Genomic DNA, 20,771 nt, shown 5'->3' with positions numbered 1-20,771 from the left:
ATAGGTATATATATTATACATATAATATAAATAAAAATATATGTATAAAATTAAAAAGTATTTTTTACATTTATATGAAAATACATATATTACTTAATTAATGTGAATAATTAAGCAATGTGTATTTATATAAATTTCAAGACTTATCATTGTAATTACTTTTATAATAATGCATTGGATAATTATTTTTACAAACATTCGTGATAATATTTGCGGTGAAATACGAGACTGTCAAGATTACGAAACTGTATTGCGGAACTTTCTCATCGATATGGATAAGTCTGAAAAGATCTGTGAAATGAAATCTGTAACATCTTGGAATTCTTTCTTTCTTCGTATTTTTCTCCGGAGAATTATAAGAAACTTACATCACGCGTCAAAAATCTTAAAAGAAATTTAATATCACTGTAAAGTGTTTAAAAAGTACGTTTTGAAACATATACAATGTTATCCTAATCGAATATTGAATATTTATCATTATTAATCATATCAATGTTTTGAATATTATCGATATCAATTGCAATAATATAATATTTTATGATATTATTCTCTGAATTGTCGAACTACTCCATTTATCCATAAAAAGATAAATGAGTAAATAAGCTGAATTTATATTTATTAATTCAGTATGTTCGCGGAAAGTATGTTTATATGGAAAATACACATTATCATGAACAAATTAATATTTATGAATTATAAAATGTTATGCTATGTTTAATAATTACCAACAATAATTATGAAAAGTCTAATATGCACATATTTCTCTGTACTCTTATTTATTATAAATGTTATAAATTATAAAAATCAATTTGTAACATTTAATATGTATCTTTGGTCACTCCGATTCTCAAATAAATCTAATATCGAATTACGAAATGACAGAAAAACTTATTACTTTCACAATTTCACAATTAATAATGGCGTAACGAGAAAAGATGCAAAGTCGCGAACTTTTCTCTTTTTAAATTGCAAATCTTATCAGTTTCAGACTTTTAAAGATTACATATTTTAGTAAATATAATCTTAAAAATTAAAGTTAATTATACGCACTTGTAATTAAGAATAGAAATGTGAATTTAAACTTGCCAGATCTGTTAAATATCCCTTTTACAATTTAAAAAGTATGATTTTGAAGAAACTGCGAATTTTACTTTATCTTGTTATTTTCGAAAAATGTTCTGCATATATAATGCTTTTAAATTGTTATATCTCTCGATATATTTATTATTCTATCGGGAGGTTGTTTTTCGGATAAAAAAAATTGAGATTTAATTTATTTAAAGTCAATTATATTTAAATTATTTTTTTCTCAATACGTTCATAAAAATTGTATAGATACTCTTAACAAACGTTCGAAAATAAATTACGGATACGTGTAGAATTCAATAGATTTTATCGTATAATCAGATCAGAACATCATTCAGATTGTTTTTTGCGGATTTATTTTTGCTATGTAAAAACAAACAGTTTAGTTGTCGCCGTTAAATTGGTGATGAATTGCGGTCATTCCCAATTTACAAATATCACTCTTCGATCATCGCCACCGCGATACAAGATCGAATAACCAAAACAAGAAATATCAGCGGACTGATAGTTTTACATTTTTTTTGTATGCGTTAATAAAATCAAATATATAACAAATATATAAAATAGGTAATACTAAAGTAAATAAGGTTAATAAAATTAGACACAAAATGGAATGTTTGATCATTGCTTTGTGCACTGAGAAGCGTAAATGCGAGTAAGTTTGCAAATGTATTATCGGCTTTGTTATGTTTACACTCTGTAATGAAAAAAACGATCTCTCCATATAAATTACAAAATAAAGTTAAATCCAATTCTGAACCTCTCACATGCAGTTATTTAATGATATCATTAAATACATAAAACATAATACATATTTTGAAGACACTATAAGTTAAACAAACATAATTTTATTTATATAGATAATTTTTAATCCATATATTTGTTAAAAGCTGCTCAACTAAAATGCTAAGAATCGATGTTATTTTCAAGTACTAATCTCAGGTTGAAATTATTGATATTTATTCGATTTATCTTAAAAATGGATTCATTTCAAAAGTTGATAACAATTTTATAATTTGTACAACCTTAAAAAATTAAGTCTTTGAATATCTTTCTATTATTCAACAGTTTTTAATCAGAGTGTTGTATTCTTAAGACGACTCTTCTTTATGTCGTATCCCAGCAAATCATGAATATAACTACCACGTAACATAGATGTAAATGATGTATATTTATCTATATGTTATGTAACAATTATATTTGTGTTTGTTAGTTAGAGATTACATTTTTCTTTTCAGAGCAAAATATACAGATACGAATAGATTATATACATAAGTCTACTTTGGATTTTCTCAAACTCTCAGGACGCCACGTATCATCGTAAAGCTGAAAGGAGCTTAATTCAACCCTTTGATTTGCTGCGGAACTGAATGCGAAGTAAGTCTGCACGGATTAATGAAGCAGCGCACCGATGTATCATGTCGAATGCAAACGTGCGAGATGAAATGGTGACGTTGGCCGACCGTTTAGTTTACCTCGAGATCGAATCGTGCTCCATTCGTCTACCCTAGCCGGACATTCGTCGCACATGCACTTTCGGGGGGTCTCTCGCTGTCGGGGAACTTGCGAACCCCGCAAGCGTGTCACGGGTGGTCTACGGGATGCGGGTCGCTCGAGTTTCGGAACTTTGACTCCCCAAAGGAGTTTCGGATCCACCTGAATCATGCATGCAGAAACGGAGGACTTTGGCTGGAGAGAATCTTAGCTTACTGTTAATGTGTTGAAAATTCTCAAGCTGCAAAACCGCGCGGAAAATGAATTCATACACTGAAAGAAAAGATTGGCTGCTGCAGCAAATTAGATGGTAAAATATGGCATAGCATTTTTAATTGATTGCAGCAGTCAATTTTTGTTTGCATTAGTCTATCGAAATCCTATACTGACATTGCAGATAGGCTAACGCAACCAGACATTGGCTGCTGCAGCCAATTAAAAATACTATGCCATATTTTATCACCTAATTTGCTGTAGCAGTCAATCTTTCTTTTCAGTGTAGCAATCGGGAAGCGATTTCGATAGAGAACTCCGCAGTTCAACGCGCGAGAATATATATCTTCCTCTTTTATAACTTTGCTTTAATTTGAATGAACGTTTTTCATTATAAAAATGAATTCTTTCACACGAGTTTATAAAAGCTGACGTGAAATCATTCAGTGGAAAATGTTTACAGAAATGAAAAGTATAATTCATAATTCTTCACTCATGTTTCAACAATCATAAAAATTACTACTTTATGCGAGCGTAACTTTGATCGTAAAGCGTGCTTTTGGTTACTCTCACTGAAAGATTTGATTGCTCGAGTTATTTGTTGCCATTTGTCAAGTGTTAGTTTGCAGTTTGTTTCAATAGAAACTCAATCGTGTATTTTCAAATTAACGCGTTTTATCGGTCGCGTCACATAAAATTGCATAAACTACTTCGAGCTCGAGCCACTCTGCGAATTATGATTTTTCGAAAATCTCGAACGTTGCCGTTTTAATTAAACGTTATTTGCGTTTTCAAGCAAAAATATAATTGCTGTGCCGCACTAAATTACAGAAGCGATTCGCTGGGAAATTAGGAGCGCGACTTTTTGAGGACATTATAAGGAAACTTTACGGCTAATATATTTCAAAAACGCTTTGGAGAAAATTGCCATAAATTCTATTTTATGAAGCGATATGAAAGGGTACGATACCAGCGGGGTACGTATCGAAGGATCGATAGGGGCGCATTTCGAAACTCCCTCCAGTTTCTTTTCGTTCTCCTCAACGATATATCAGAGCTGATATAACGAGCCACGACGTACCTAACGCTGGTGCTTCTGGTCTGGCTGAGACTTGGGTTCCTCGTTACAGATGCTCGGTAACCTCTTCTAGGGCAGAAAATCCACCATCCGCCGCAGGCAGCCGACAGGAAGTTCTCCCTGAAGTGCTTCGACATAAACCCGTAAACTATCGGGTTTATACAGCTGCAACACCGATATTAAATTAAAGACTGCCGTTCGGTACAATCGGATCGAATATCGCGTTAATCGCCGAACAGCTAAAATGCGGAAACTACGTCGCGTTTATGCAACCGCGTCCATAAATCCGTAGCTGTAGATGCACGCGGTTGCATCGGAACGCGAAATGAAATCCGCAGTTTAACATCTGGAATGCGTAAACACAATCCAATTTCGCATTTTCCTGTAATCGAATTTTCAGATTTAAATCCCGTATCGATTATTCTATACCTGAATGGTTCCAGCTTACCAAATTTTTCGATATAAAAACAAGAAAAAAATTCGCGGCGGATATCCTACGAGAGAAAAACATTTAGAGAGGTGCTCCCTCTTTTATTATATTACATTTTGTTTTATTTTATTCATATTTTATTGTATTAATATTACATAATAATAAACACATATACATGTATATTAATTAAACACATCACGCGATCGCATATCTTAATTATTCCCAGAAGACGAGAGTAGTCTGGATGTACTCTCATTATAGATAGCTAAAGTACCTCGGGCTAGACAATCCCGTACTCACGAACATGAACCTCGAAGGCTTGATCTTAACACATTATGATACGATGCAATCAATAATCAAATTAATCACTGATTAAGATGCAATAAATCCTTCGAACATACGTAATTAAAATTCAATATCGCATTCGATTAATTTTATGAACGCAAATTCCGAAGTACACTGTTAGAAATGTTCTTAAATTTCATTAACTTTGAAGTTACATAATTGAATTTAATTTGAATTTAATTTTATGACATTACATTAAATTTAATGTATTTGTAACTATAAGAATATTTATGTGCATGTACATAAAATTTAATGTATATTTTTTCAGAATGTTTTCAGAATTTTTTAATACCGTATTTTCTCAATTAAAAGTACATTAAATTTCATAAATTTAATGTACACGTTCATTACATTTAAGTAACTACTGCAGTAACTTAATTTTCAGTTAAATCATTCATTACTTTTAATTTCGTTCATAACCACTAGCTTCATTTACATGTAAAGGAAGCTCGTGGTTACATTTCTAATAGTGTATTAATAAAAGTATTATAATAAAAAATCGATCGATATATAACTTCGTTCATAACCACCAGCTTCATTTACATGTAAAGGAAACTCGTGGTTACATTTCTAACAGTGTACTAATAAAAGTATTATAATAAAAAATCGATCGATATATAATGGATTTCTGAAATAATATACAAAATAATTATTTGCAATTCGTATATTATTCCATTCGAAATCATCTTGAACGCAATTCGAAAATGATGAGTAACTTATATTTATTTTATTATAAATTCTTGAAAGCTTCAAAGCGCGACGAGATATATCTGAATTCAAGAAGTTATAAAAAATAATTTGCGAAAAAAACGATTGTCGCAAATGACATTAAGCGCCGATAATTGATAAATAATCTGTAGATAAGTAATAAAAAATAAATTATCAATCCAGTATTATTTAGATTTAACCTTGCTGATTTATTCACTCAATTTAATATGTTCTATCAGTTTGACCCAAATTTAGTTTCTACTAATATCATATTAAAAAAAAATTTTTTCTGATGATTTTATGACTTTGTCTGCTAATGTAAGACCTTTTTTCTATGAAAATTTTTTATTTTTTAAAGCTTTTTAATCATATTAACCCAAACGATATGATCGTAAGTATTATATTTGAACAAATTAGCAGAGTTAAAATTAGATTGTTTTTATTCAACAACATCGAATATTTGCGACAATTTATTGGGTTAGAAAATATAATATTATAATAGTAACATTAGAATTATGAAATAAAAGTTTACCTCCAAATGACAATGGGCAATTCCATCTCACGTTTGAATGTGAAGTTTCATGTTTCTCGAGGTTAATGTAGGGATTTTCGTGAAACTTTAAACATTTGCAGCAAAGGAAGAACAGGTGAGCTGAATTTAAGGATGAGAGACTATAGCGTTTCGAGATTTGCATTAAATAGAAGCAAAATTTGTTTGTAACTATTAAGAAGCTTATCCACTTGTATTGAACTTATTATACACGTTCTTACTATTATGGCTTTCCAGATAGTCCCACACAGACACACACATGAGGATGTCTATATCCGTAAAACCAATACCGGAGGCAACTCGAACTTCGGGAAACTTGCCAAGCTCTCTGCCACCGAAGGTTTCTCTCCATTCGATGAAGAAAAGTTAGAAGCTGCTTTAAATTTTGAAAGGGTATGCACTTTTGCTAACCTTATAACAGTTATAACTAAATAGAAAATAACGAGGCACTTCTGAAAATAGGGTTCTTAAACCAAACCATTCATAAACCAAAAATATTGTGGGCATGTTTCTCTATTGAATAAGTTTTGCTTTAGATGTCTTAAAGTCGACTGCTCGATCCTTAGATAAACTACGTGATTTATCTAATGGATAAACAAAAGAGTAAAAAAGTAAGAAAATAAAAGAATAAGAGAGCTGAAGCTTATAGAAAGATGGAACGATCCAGCCTTCAATGTAAAAATAATTGAGTTTACTCATATTTAAAGCAGATATTTTTCAAAGAAAGTTTTTGATAAAATAATGTATGTAAAAATTAATAAATAGTAAAAAATCGTTATTTTTTTAAATGTATATATTTGCATAAAGATAAAAAATTAATCTCGTGTCTGTCCTTTAGATACAATTTTATTCTATTTTAACTTTATACTTTATTTACACATCAATTAATAATTTAATTTTTTAGCTGTTAAAAGCTTTTACATAATTAATCTCGTATTATTATCCTTTTTCCAGCAGTTTCTAATTTATAATGTCGAAAGAATTATTAGAAGGAAAAAAACGTTTCAATACAAAAGATATAGAATTTAATTATAAAGATGTTAGAATTTAATTATAGAGATGTTATTTGTAGAATGAAATAAAATACTTGTCGAATGTACAGCAAAGCCATTATGGGTAATTAAGAAAACTTTCTTTTCAATCAAAAACTCTCGTTTACATTTAACGAGAGAAAAAAGTTCCAACTAATATTTATTTAAATTGAATATTTAGACTGTTCATTAATCTATCGAATTTCTTTCAAATCCCACATTTCTTCTTCAGCAACGATTTAATTAAAGGCTGTCAGCTATTTTATTTACATACAGCAAAATGCAACTTTTCAGTAATTAAATTCCAAATTAATATATATTTATTAAAGTAAACTTATTTTAGATATAATATTAATTAAAAAGATAAGAAAGCTCTATAAATTCATTTACACTTTCATTTTTTAACACCACATATATTTCTTTTGAAAAAGTAATATATTCTAGAGAGAGAATTTCCGTTGCTAAGAATTTCACGCTAAATTTATTAAAGAAACGGTTCTTCTCAAAGAAGATACTGTCACCTTTCATTTTCACTGAAAGATAACAGAAAGAATTTTACATGTGTATAAAACTAAAGAGTAAATTAAATTAAAAACGTAAAATATAAAATCACTCGAAAAGACCAAGTCTCTCTCGGGTATAGGAATATTAGCGTTTGAGAGAAGAGGGTAAAGGCAATATAAATTTTTTTTTTTAAAAGCGATGGGAGGAATTACACGAAGCGGAGAATGCAATGTTTTTTCGTAACGACCCAAATCACTTCAATAGTGTGCAATTTATCTATTGCATCCGACGCTGTTGCCTGACAGCATCACCACTTGTTAAGCTAATCAGTGGTCGTTATCAAAATGATACACGGCGTATTTGCAGAGGTAGCTATTCAAGTTATCATTCTATATCGCGAAATGTAAAAAGCGAGCGACACGAGGGAGAAAAAGAGATCGTGGATTCGGCGCAAATAATGCCGCACGTGTTCTCGCCATTGTCGCAATTCAATACAGGGATGATTTCAAAATCCGCATATCGCGCAAACACATTTTCGCAGCATTTTAGAAATTTAATGAAATACAAATACATCAATTGTAAATTGTAAATTTAATGTTTTCAATAAATTAATGTAATTCGACCGCGTTTACCACAATATTGTATGCACGTATACCAGTTTTATTGCATGCAAACCACGAACAAATTTTGCAACTCTCACAAATTATATTTATTCATTGAAAAAAATCAAATGCTAATCGACAAACGTAATTAAGTTTCCTTCACGCAATGCGAAATTAACGTCTTCGATATCAGCATATATATCGCAAAAATATTAGCGTTTCCTATGAGTTATATGTACATCGCGCATCCGTTCGTTACGAAATAAAACGCAATAATTAAATTTGCCTCGAGGAATGCCATAACGAATTCAATAGTAGTAGAAAGAAAGCATTTCATAAATATGAAATAGTGCTGCATATCTAGAATATACCGAGGTTTCCAGCTTTATTGTATTCGACGACCACTTTGCGAATTGCGATAAATGATACTGCCTTCTATTTAATTTTTAACTGTGAAACAGTTTCCTATGTTTTCTGCATACATTTTGTTGTTTTTGGCAATAGTAAAATTCTTACCAATACATACATATTTAATAATTTTAATTTATTAATATTTTATTTAACAAACTTTCAAACCAAAACTAAAAAAATACAAAATAACAGATTCTTTTAATGAATATTAATCAAATTTAAATAAAACCATTTTCAATTTGTGATTTTTACAGTAGATTTTTAATTTCTAAACGTTATTGTACATTTTTATGTCAAAAAACAAAAGCGAAAACTTCACGATAAAAATACATATAAAAAATATTTATCGATAAATAAAAATGAATGCGTTTCTGCAAATTGTGTAACAATTCACATTTCGCTCGTCTGAATGTGAACCTTTAATTAAGAAATAAATCAATATTTGAAATTCCTCTTTAGTTTATGGCGCAATCGTGTACACAGATTCTATGCGATCTGTCTGGTGGAACAAAACTTGCGGCTGGCCAGCAAGCTGATTTTTCTACTTGTAACACAATCCCACGAACAACTCCCCGGAGGCAATAACCTTCACGTTGATCAGGTAAAACACGAGATCATCGTAAGTGTAAGTCAGTTTTAAATTAATGACTCCCCAGCGCTTAATCTCCAAGTTGAATCCGAGGCATACCTGTTAAAATAAGCCATCAACTGAAACGCGGTATTGAGATGCTTATGCACCCCACTCTTGACGCGCGGCAAGTAGCCATAAGCAGTCAGCACATTGTCAATTAGCATCGGGGCCCAACAAATGGCGAACAGCACCACGACTGCCACCAGCATTTTCACCACCTGTTGGCAGCCATTCGAAGTGGTCAGAGCTGTTTTTCAACATTTATTAAAACCATAATACAGGGAACATCCTACTATACTTAAACAATGTACTGAATGTAGTCTGTTCACTAACATAGGCCATCCTATCCCTAAAGCTTATACTTTCAATTCTACTGTTTCGTATCGACTACAATATGTGATCTCTAAAAGCATACCCAATTTTATTAAACAACTCCATTTCAAAATTAAAACCTTTTTTCTTCAAAATAATTTTAAAATTTATACATTGTTATGACAACTCAGTAAAGTTTTTTTACAAGTGAACTCAGTAATTTAATAGCGTTTTTCATTGGCAGAACTAGTGCGTACTCAGTGCATTTTAAAGCCGTTGTACAAAAATCGACATAAAGATACACGTTTAATAAAAATATATAAACGAATTAAACCGTGAAATATTCGATACATTTTATTGTGCTATTTGATAAAATAAATTTTGAATATTTTATCAATTAAGATATCTCATTTTTATATTTAGATTAGAATAGTGTACAACAACTTTAATGTGCACTGAGTGCGCATTAGTTTTGCCAATAAAAAACGCTATAAGAGAGTGTTAATTAATTAATTACTAAGAATTCCAAATTATTTTTGTAAATTTGTATAGCCATTTCTTTCTCAAATTCTATTATTCCCAAGGAAATATTAATTAAATCAAACCTGCTTCATAGTCCGTGATTCTTCGTCTTTTTCGTCCCGGCGTGATTTGCGTTCGTTTCCACCCTGCCGTTGGGTCATAGGAATAGATTCCGTATCTGCACTGTTTGGATTTAATCTGGAACAGATTAAAACTTGCACTCTGATTATACGCACGAGGACCTCATACTCCATTGCATGTCAATTCTATTTGCGCCGACTGTAGAGAATGGATGAAAAAAATAGATTATTCAAAAACCAAATTTTAAAAATACGAACAAATAGAAAAATTTAATACAATATTAATTTAAATTCAATTTTAACCTTTCAATAATTTTAATTTAGCTTTCAATATTAAAAAAAGAACTATATTAATTTTCTTGCAACTGACTTCTTTGACAAATAATGTTTTAATAGAAAGATTATAGTTTATCCCATCTTTTTTTTACTTTTAAAGTTAAATAGCGCTTTTCTTTTCATATCCAGGCGCTTTTTTTTTCATATACACGCGAAGGATATGAAATCATTTACGAGAAAAATCACTGAATTTTTATCTAGCGCTTCATATGCATGTAAGAACCCATTTTCATCTTAGCAAGATATTGCGTGCGTTAACTACGTTATGACTCTACTCCATGGAATTTCCTTTGATCTTGCAAGACAGTAATTTTATCTTGGAGAACTTCTCCAAGTTGACCGATGTACTGAAGCCAGAGAATATTCTAAAGTAATGACCTCTCCACGCGATCGGAAGCGTTAATTTAATAACGTGCGTACTTGTACTGTATACATAGTGTTTCAAGAGTGATGGCAATCGATAGTACAAGAATGTATTCTCCTGCAATCAATTCTTCGAAGAAATCTTTGCATCAATTGATAAAAAAAAACTCCAAATAAACGAAATCTGTCTTATTTCTTATAATTATGTAGATGTAGATAGTTTTCTCTTCCTTCCTTCAAATAAGTGTACTTATATACCATCTAATTTTTATCAGTTCGAATTCGAAAGCTCGTCTTCTAAGAATCTTAAATGAATCTTTTTTCATTTAAGCAAAAGCACATGTCGAAACATTTTACGAAGCATTACGGGCAAAAGAGATAACTTCTTCATGGATGGAAGACTTAAACTCGTAAACACAACTAAAATCCTTCTCAAAATAAGTTCTCTACGTTCATCGACGGAAAATCCTCAAAGATTCCTTGAAATATTTTAAAATATATCGAGCGACTGCCTGAAGATGAGCACTCACGACATGCAGGAGACGGCGAATCGAATCAAGTAGAGTCATAAAGTGTAAATGCATTCGCCATTACGTTTGCCCCATCGCCCTCGATCTATTTCAAGCGAACCGCCTGCGGTCTACACATTTCCCAAAGAAACACTGTGAACGATGCGACCGCGTCCATTACCAGAAGTTTGCTTCCCACTAAAGTCAAATATTACTGGGTGAGTATATACATATATAATTAATGGTAACAAACAACAAGAATTCAAAGTTTTTCTGCAAAATATCTAATTCAAAAAGAAAAACTCGTTTTAATACTTCAATACTGCTTGAATGTACAACTTGCTCTTAAAAGAAATTAATTATATTTCGTTCACAATTATTGATAGAAAAATTGTTTTAAAACTACCCGTACTCGCTATATATTTTTTTTATCTCGCTTACATTTCCACTATGCTTTCCAATTTTTTTTTATCTAATTATGCATCGATTAACTATCTTTCTTTATAAACTTTCTTTATAAACTTTCAAGATTTATTTCACGAAAGAGAGTACAAATCCTGTCGATCACGATAAGTTTATACGGCTTGCGTTATTCGCAACTATATATATATAAATCTCGATGAGATCTCGCGAGGTTTACGTTATTGCGACAGGCGAGATAAAATGCGTTATAAATGATAACGCGATCTTCTTCACCGTATTATCGTCATCCAACCTCGATATGAATTCCACCTGCCAACACCCAAAAATCCGGCTATTCAATTGTAATTTATATTAGATTGCTGGTCGCGTCAGGACACCCATGAAATGGCAAAAAAATTAGTGCTTTTTTCTCTTCCGCTTGCCTACGATACGTGACTGATGTCCGTGACAAGTAATCGACATTTCATTCGGCCAAGCGAGAACACGGTTTTCGATTGCTGTTATAGCGGAAAAGGCAAATAGCAGTGTATGCGCCCATTTATAGATTATTACCAAGTCCGATACGCGGTAGGCGGATATCGCACATAAATTAACGCAATCGGATTCACACCTATTATTATTGCTCGTAGTAGAATTAGCAGTGGAGAATTCAATCGTTTAAATTTCCATACGCATGTTTGTTACATATTTCCCGAGATATTACCGCTATTAAAATGTAATAGTTTCACTTTACTGAAATTTAATAGTTCATGATAAATTATCGATTATAACTGAAAAGGTTATATTGTTCTCAAAACAGTTTCAGAAACGCACATCAAGCCGTAATTCTAAAATAACAATTCTTAAAGATAAGCTTCTCCAAGTCATTATCGTTTTTTTTTACGACAATTGATATTTTTATAGCAATATCGACTATCTATTTTCCTTCTTGTTTTTTATTTTTTCTCTTCTTTTTATACTATGTCAATATACTTTTTACTACACAACTTTAATTGTATTTATTTTCTGAGACCATTAGTAATTTATACGAATTTTGTGATTTTGGACTTGAAAAATTTATTTTCGATTGAACTTGCTAGCTTTTCATAGATCAGGAAAAAGGAATGCTTTCAATTCAGAAATTCACGAGGTCCAAAAAAGAAAACAAAATCTCGAGCTTACGCATGCCGCGACGTCATATGATATCGACGTTTCATAACGCGCCAAATCTCCCAGCAGATGCTCGTGTAACAGAACGCCATGATGATCAGCGGTAGCACGAGGACCACAATGAGCATGTAAACTTCGTGAGATCTCCACAGAAGTCCGGCTTCGGAATTGCGAACGCACCAATAGGCGATTCTCCTCACCCCGACTTCCTTGTGTGTCTGAAAAGAAGAACAGGCAGTAAGTAAGAGACACCGAAGGCACGTGCCCTCCTCGACATGCTCCGGGACGTAACGAGGCATGCAAAGATGTTTCGCAACATGCTACTCGTTTTAAGGGTTTACATATGTCGGGCATTTACATATGTCGGGGTGATAAGATTCCGCCGGTATATGAAAGCTTTTCATTGCTCCCTTGTCGTTTATTTCAAGGCCCCGTAAAAAGGATCAGCCGTCCGCCTCCGCGCTTTATTAATCCTTTACGACATGACTCTCTTTTGGATATAATCGAAGGAAGAATCTCATCCATTCAACGTGTCGCAAGAATTGTAATGGCATACTAGGATTTCCGAATGATTTAAATTATGGAAGAAATTGTGAAAGACTCATAATTCCTTGTTAACGGAAGAATATCAGTGAGTGACAAGTCAAATCCTAATTGAAGTAAAGGATTTTCATCTCAAGATTTTCAACAAAGAATTTCAAAAACATTACTATTATCGCTGATGGTTTATAATAATTCAGGTAAAATATGCAGGGTGTTTCCAGATTTTCTGTACAGACTTTAATAGTGTTCTATGAGCTAAAATAAAAAAAATATTATATAAATACGGAATCATATAAGTATTATATAAATACAGATTCTAAAATGCTTTGTTAAAAAATTATAACAAAAATATGGAATATGTAATAAAAAATTTTACCTAAGTTTACATTTTAAAATGTCGTTCGCTCATGTCAATACAAATATGACATCGATGTAATTTTGAATTTATCATCTTTTTCTGTGAAGGTAGAGGAAACCTTCATTGAATATAAGCTTGACAGTCTGATATTCAGTGAAGATTCCCTTCTACCGTCACAAAAAAAAAATTCAAAATTACATCGCTGTCAAGCTTGCAATAACATGAGCATTTTCAAATGCAACCTTAGGTAATATTTCTTACATATTTCATATTTTTGTTATAACTTTTTAATAAAACATTTTAGAACCTATGCTTATATAATGTTTCTCATTCTTAAGCTCATAAATAAAACACAGGTTAAGAGTAAAGCTTTTTCATTCATTTCTCGCGATAATGTTCATGTTTCTGAACAGCACATATATTGAATATTTACCTACAGGTTGTGCTTTCAAAAAGCAATCATGATTGTATAAAGTAATTACAAACACGTCAACTGCAAAGCGATATTATTCCTAAATCTTCATATTACTTTAAAATTGAAACTGACGGAATAGCCTCGCCCTATTTTACTGTTAAAAGTTCTACAGAAAATCTGGGAACATCTTGTACAGGGATCCGTTATCTTTCTAATTATATTTTAACGAGAGATTCAAAGAAAAATCATAGAAAAGATCTGTATTATATAATATTTGATAAGTACTTCAAGTACAAGAAATTAAAATATTCTCATTATTTCAAATTATGACGACACTACACTAATAAAAAAGGTATATTTTAGCATGCATCGTGTGTTATTTAAATTATTTGTCTTTACGGTTGTAATTTGTAATTCGTTAATGCTTCGCGGAGAATAAGAAACTATTTTTATTTCAGACGCATTTCCTCTTTGACTGCGTTTTATTCTCAACTTTTTATTCATAACTTTTATGCCAAGCCTGTGTGTGCAAAAATTTCATTTCCTTCAATCCTTCGTTTACTTTCTCATAAGAATAAGAATTTCTCGTATAAGAGACTTGTTCTCCGGTGAACCTCAACTCGAAAATGTTATGTGCACCCCTGTAGAAAATTGATTTCACATCCCGATTTGCGTCACGATTACAATCAGTTTATTTCCGACGTCATTGAAGGATTATTGGGATAATATTGGAATAAAAAAAGTTGCCACAAATAAATCGCGTACAATCCGTATATACATATATATATAATAACCGATATTTTTTATCCTAAGTGAAGTAAAGATGAAACCAGCTTATACTCAGGGCACAAAAAGGTATTTTTCATCGAAAAAGAATCTTCTGAACGACAATTAAATATCAAGCAAAATAATCTCTGTCTCGTGTAAAGTAAATTCAATTTTTGTAAAACATTATTCGATCGTACAAACATTTAAACTATTTAATTAATGAAACAATTTTCTAAATACATTAATTTTTAGTTTAAACTTAAAAAAAATTAAATATATTTGAAATTTAAGATGTTGTTAATATTCCATATTTAACTCACGTGGATTAATTCGAGGTAACGTTGCACGAATCTTCATTTCAGACAACTAAAATTGGAAATCAAATTAAATGTAGTGTATCTAAAATCTATACATTATACAACTACGTTAAATGTAGTGTAGAATACCAACTACAATGTTTCCAGCTACCATCGATGATTCTGAGAACGTTCAAATGGAAAAGATAAACACATCGAACATTTATCTAGGAAGATGCCAGAAATTACGAGAGAAGTATTCTTCAGGTGAAAATCCAATCACGTCGGTCTTCTCTCGATTTTCTTCTACTTAATTCCTATCTTTTCAACGTTGAGATAAATCACTGTTCATTAAAGTAAGTGAACGCGAAGCGGGTGTATCAGCTTTATCGGACGTGCAACTACGGGGCGTATCATTCTCGGATTTCGTCGATACACATTGCACGCGTGTGTAAAATATTGCCAAGTACCATGTTGCGATAAACGATAGTATAGAAGTAACACGCTGTAATGGCAAGTGCCGGTACAAAATTAGAGAGATACATCGTTTCAGATTAATCACGTTCAATTTAAAAATCGCTCAGAGGTAGGCGGTGTCTCCTTCAATGTATGCAATTATTCCTGCACATACATTTTTTTAAATAAAATTTTCCATATCAGAATTTTAAATAAAGAATATTTCAGATACGGAACACAAACAACTTGATACCTAATTTATGTAATTACAAATCTTCCTTAAATACGAGTTTATTTGAAATGAAGTGGAAAACAATATTTCTTCTCCAGTTCGGATTTAAATTTTCTTTACTACGCTGTGATATAAATTTTACAGTATAAATAACGGAAAATTAAATGTTTTTTACAAATATCACGAATAGAAATACATAGTAGAATATTGCAATTGTTTCATAATTAATTTTATGTTAATTTTATTGTTTCACGTTAATCTTGAAACGGTTTATTCTGAAACGTAATTATAGTTTCGGACCTATCAAAATGTAAACAAAGCATTAAACGAAAACAGAGAAAAATTAAGAAAAACAACATTTTCATTATTGAAATGTTGAGCACAAGTTGAAAACACCCGTACCTGTGTAAACGTCATGGGTATTCCCAGTAGAAATGCTGCTATCCAAGTTATGATTACGATCTTACGAGCTTGGCTTATGGTACATATATACTGCGCTCTCATTGGATGCACTATGGCGTAATACCTGAAACAGTAACAAAATTATTTTGAGAAATAGTTTAGATCTAAAGAATTTTATTTAAGGATTTTAAATATATTCTATAACGCATATAAATTAGTTTCAATTAAATCTACTGCATGTTGTAAAGAAAACAAGTATAAAAATAAAACAAAATAGATTTCTATAAATATTATAATATATATGATACTGATGTAGAAAATAGTTAAAGCGCGACTGTGAAGTATCTCCGAGAGAGCTTCGTACGTTGGTCGCGGTCTTCACGATGCCATTTCTAAACATAGGATCAAAGCGCTTTGTCTTGACTTACGAGGTAACATTTCTCGCAAAATGGCATTTCTGTGGCGTGGATATTAATTTGAGTGTACTTTACGAATATTCCGCCTACAGCAAAAATATAACAATCCGCGACTCAAAAAGATCATATAACGGCGTGAAAAATCGAGTGAACTTGCAACATTTTATTCATAGGCTACGTCAATGCAATATTCTTGTCAAAATGAGTCTCTTGAGATAGTCATTGTGCAACCAAGATGAAATTCAAGTGAAATTAACTATTTTGTATTATAAATATTAAAGGTATTTCTTTAATCAAAGATTATATATGTTCTTGGCAGGCATTAAAAGTTTCTCTTGGCAGCCAGCGCGATAAACAAGTTAAAAATTACGTACATAAAAAAAGTATATGTATGATTTTTTCCCCTTTAAATTTTTATATAAAGATATAATATAAACAATATGTAAAAAAATATATACGCTAAAGAAACAATATCACGCGATTTATTTTATTCTATAATAATCTAGTATTAAAAAAATAAAATATAATAGCCAATGTACACACAAAATTGAATGTATTAGCATTATTAAAGCAAGAGCTGTTTTCGGATTAGAGATCGGATTAGATCATTTTATTGCAAGCTGTATTTTAGTTGAGAGCGGAAAAATCGTCCGCACAAAACTGCATACAAATATGAGACTCGAATCAGAGAGAAATTAAAGGACGGGGGAAGCCCAGCACCAGGGGAAAAAAATCTCCCTGTTTGGACGGCAGCTGATGTAAGAGAACAGAAATATAATGAGCAGATAGAGGACCAAATCGCGTAATAGAGCGGAAAGGCGGCCGAAGCATTTACGTTGCATTCTGCAGACTCTGCCGTCGCGTTTTCCGTCGCAGTTTCCGCCAGGTCTCTTTATTCGCGTACAACGAAAGGACCGAACTGCCGCCTCCTTGTTTTCGGCGGTGATATTATCCTCGTCATGAATACAAATTGTTCTGACCGATGCGTCGGAGAATCAGACAGTTCGTCGATAAGAGCAGCGAATGAGTCGCGTCAAATGGAACGAATGACAGGCTATCGCCCGACTTTTTATCGCCCAAACCATTTGCGTTTTATGACCGCGCGAGATTGTCGTCGATACGAACATCGTTTTTGCGATCCAACGACGATTTTCTCTAGCAGAGGAAAATTAGGTTTAAAAATGTCTGGAACGTCGCGCGAGTTATTCTTTATCGATATTTCATACAGGATCAAGTTTCCGTGTGCATCGCGGAGAAAATAACGACATTGAACCAGTCGTTTTAAAGTACCGGTAAACTTTCACTGATACTCCTAACATCTTTCAATAATATTTGTCTTGTTTACGAACTCTGCATACGGTAGGAATATTTTTTCGATATTAAGGAATGGGAATGATAAAAAGAATAAATACTAAAAATACTCAAGTCTCATAAATTAAAAAAATATATATTATAACAAATGGGTAATATTTTTCGCAATAAGTTCTTTACAGTTTTTCTAATTTAATTTAGTGGGGATTATTAGCGTTTCGGACTGTGTTGAAAACCCGAAAATTATCGGCGCGCAATCATATCTGAAATAAATTGATTTAACAAAGAATATACATATGTGTTATTATTCGAAACATCTAATTTTGACTGTGATGGCGTTCTCGTATTTGATATATTTTTTAACCCTTACCGTACTAATATGGGTAACTAGTGATCGAGTGATTCCTGTTCGTGCAAGTTTCTCGCAAGCTCGGTCAACCCGGCGTTTGTTATTGCCGCGTAAAAAAAGTTTGTGATGAGGGGGATCTGTGCGCGGTGGTGCAACCCCGGCCATCAATCTGCCTATGACTGACGTGCAGTTTAAGGCGACGTGAGACACTAGTGACCCTTGTGAGTATACGATGTTAGCTTTTTTGTGAAAATAAAAATTGTGTCAAAATCATTATAAGTATTCTATTTTCACTTTAAATTAATGTCTGAATATTTGTTTTCATTAAACATTTTTTTTTCTAAAAGAATTATTTATTTTTTAGACAAAATAGATAAAACTGAAGAGGCAAATCACGCTTTTCTTTACATATTTATCTAAATCTGTATTAAAATTTACATTTTTTTAATGAAAAAATACATTATTTTACGACAAAATAAAAAAATGCGCATTTTAACTCAATTTTTTTATATGTCCCTTACTGAAAATTACTCATATTCATGTGTTCAAATAATTCAACTTTTTGTAGAATTCGAAGTTCTAGTATTTTTTTTTCATAACTTCATATCTAAAAACTACAAAACCCTGGAATGATTTTTTTATATTCATTTATTATGAAAAGTTATAATTTTTTAAATCAAATGCCATTTTTTCCCAACTTACGAATCTTTTGGTTATAAATTACAAATTATAGTACATTTTATTATTTTCTAAAATGAAAAGTTAATATTTATTCTAGAAAGTTGGAAGTATGTTGGTGAATTTTTAGAGATTTTTTGAATTATTTTGAAGAGGTGAAAAAACGAAGAGATTCTAGTGACCCTGGTTGGTATGAATGAGGCACCAAATTGTAGATGGTACGGTAAGGGTTAATATCATATAAGACACAAATGCAACTACTTTAATTTACTCGATTTAGAGTTCTAATACGTTTATTCAGCACATACATCTTTGGTAAGACACGACATATTAACTTGACACAACATTCGACGATAATAACTCAAACAACTCAAAAATTTATCACTTTTCCATTTCATAACTATCACTTTTAGAGATTACACGAAGAGTGTTTCTATTAGAAAGAACTCCATACTAATTATACGAAAAATTAGGGCTGCTTTCCTTTTAGAAACACAATCAATGCGAATGTCGTTCTATCTGTTTCAATGAATAACAAAAATAAAACGATATTTATGTCGACCGTGTCTCCTAAAACAACCTAAGTCTCGATGAAATGAGTTAATTTTCACAGTGTATAGCTTTTAACAAAAGATGTTATATACACAAAATTTAGAGGAAAGTCCCCTATTATGAGATAAGCGCCTAATATGAGATAGCGTTTTTGCTAAACTAATAAACGCTATCTATTGGTTCCACCATGAATTTATTGCTCTTGGATTAAAAACTATTTAGTAGAAAAATCATTATTATATCATGCCTGTGGTCATTGTAAAACAAGGTTTTAGAATTTGTATGTCTTCAAGTTTCATTGAGATGAGCATTTAAACCTTGTTTATTATTTAATAAATAAATATTTAGTAATAAATTCTTCATGTAGTGATAGAGTAAGGTCGTACTAATAGAAAAATATGGAATATGTTGAATTGTTTAATTACAGAAGTTAGATTTGATGACCGTAAAACAATAAATCGTAATATAAGACCCAAGGTATTTCTAATATGAAATAACCCATGCTCCTATGTGTTATAGTGAAAATCGTTCCTAAAGTATAAATGTTATTGTATTGTACAATAATAAAAAAGACAACCGGAATGAACGTCGAGTGCCTATATTTGGGATGCTTGATTCCAACTACCTGAAAACGAGTTCTAGGTATAATTTATCGCGTGCTCAATTTTCGCGCACGCTGGCTGTGTTTGTTTGTATTTTAGAAACATTAAATAAAATTTTTTAATTACACACAATACTGATGACTTTGAGTTTTACTGTCGATTTCTCGGGGTATCTCATATTAGGAGCACAATTTTTTGACTTTGCGATTTGCTCACTTTTTACATTTCTTTAATTTAAAAAAAAATAATGGAATTTGAATAAAATTTTATTTAACGTTATTTTAAAGCTTATTAAATTCCCTTTAAAATGACCTAATATTTTTTTAAATTCTGCCTATAGACTTCTAGCATTTACCCAAAACGAACCCCTACATCTCATAATAGAGGCCTTTCCTCTAATAATAAATAATTTTTTTAACTATGGTAGGGTATAAACTAGGGTATTATGGCCATACGGAAAAGATGACCATAGGCCATAATTTCTCCAACTATTGATAAATAGTGCATTTTTACATAAATAGTCATTCTTAAAGATAATCAATATTTACAGTAGTTCATATGAGTACACTGTTCAAAATAACAATATTATAAATATTATCTAATATTTTTTCTTTCG

The 20,771-nt window shown here is 31.5% G+C and overlaps 1 protein-coding gene and 1 long non-coding RNA gene across 5 annotated transcripts in view; one reads left to right on the top strand and one right to left on the bottom strand.

The window, feature by feature from the left end:
• LOC108759076 (pyroglutamylated RFamide peptide receptor) overlaps nucleotides 1–20,771 on the bottom strand; it is a 90,605-nt gene that overhangs the window by 2,473 nt on the left and 67,361 nt on the right. The window contains exons 5-10 of one of the 4 annotated variants that reach the window (XR_001939981.1): nucleotides 16,248–16,371; nucleotides 12,790–12,995; nucleotides 10,001–10,115; nucleotides 9,141–9,301; nucleotides 3,875–4,036; nucleotides 2,562–2,742 (exon numbers count right to left, since the gene is read on the bottom strand). Coding sequence is in view for 3 of the 4 variants with exons in the window: in XM_018504374.1 (XP_018359876.1) it covers nucleotides 2,681–2,795; nucleotides 3,875–4,036; nucleotides 9,141–9,301; nucleotides 10,001–10,115; nucleotides 12,790–12,995; nucleotides 16,248–16,371 (883 nt within the window). In the remaining variant the exon portion in view is untranslated. Of the gene's footprint in view, nucleotides 1–2,460; nucleotides 2,822–3,874; nucleotides 4,037–9,140; nucleotides 9,302–10,000; nucleotides 10,116–12,789; nucleotides 12,996–16,247; nucleotides 16,372–20,771 lie in introns of those variants that run through there. The other 3 variants (XM_018504374.1, XM_018504375.1, XM_018504376.1) reach the window with 3 other exon arrangements.
• On the top strand, nucleotides 1,500–3,698 carry LOC108759077 (uncharacterized). The gene is made up of 3 exons (XR_001939982.1): nucleotides 1,500–1,741; nucleotides 2,325–2,463; nucleotides 3,625–3,698. It is a non-coding gene; the product is annotated as an uncharacterized LOC108759077 (long non-coding RNA).

The sequence above is a fragment of the Trachymyrmex cornetzi genome, unplaced genomic scaffold (genome assembly GCF_001594075.2).
Source record: "Trachymyrmex cornetzi isolate Tcor2-1 unplaced genomic scaffold, Tcor1.1 scaffold166, whole genome shotgun sequence".
Taxonomy (NCBI): domain Eukaryota; kingdom Metazoa; phylum Arthropoda; class Insecta; order Hymenoptera; family Formicidae; genus Trachymyrmex; species Trachymyrmex cornetzi.
Note: the sequence above shows the minus strand (reverse complement) of the source record. Positions and strands in the feature narration are given on the sequence as shown.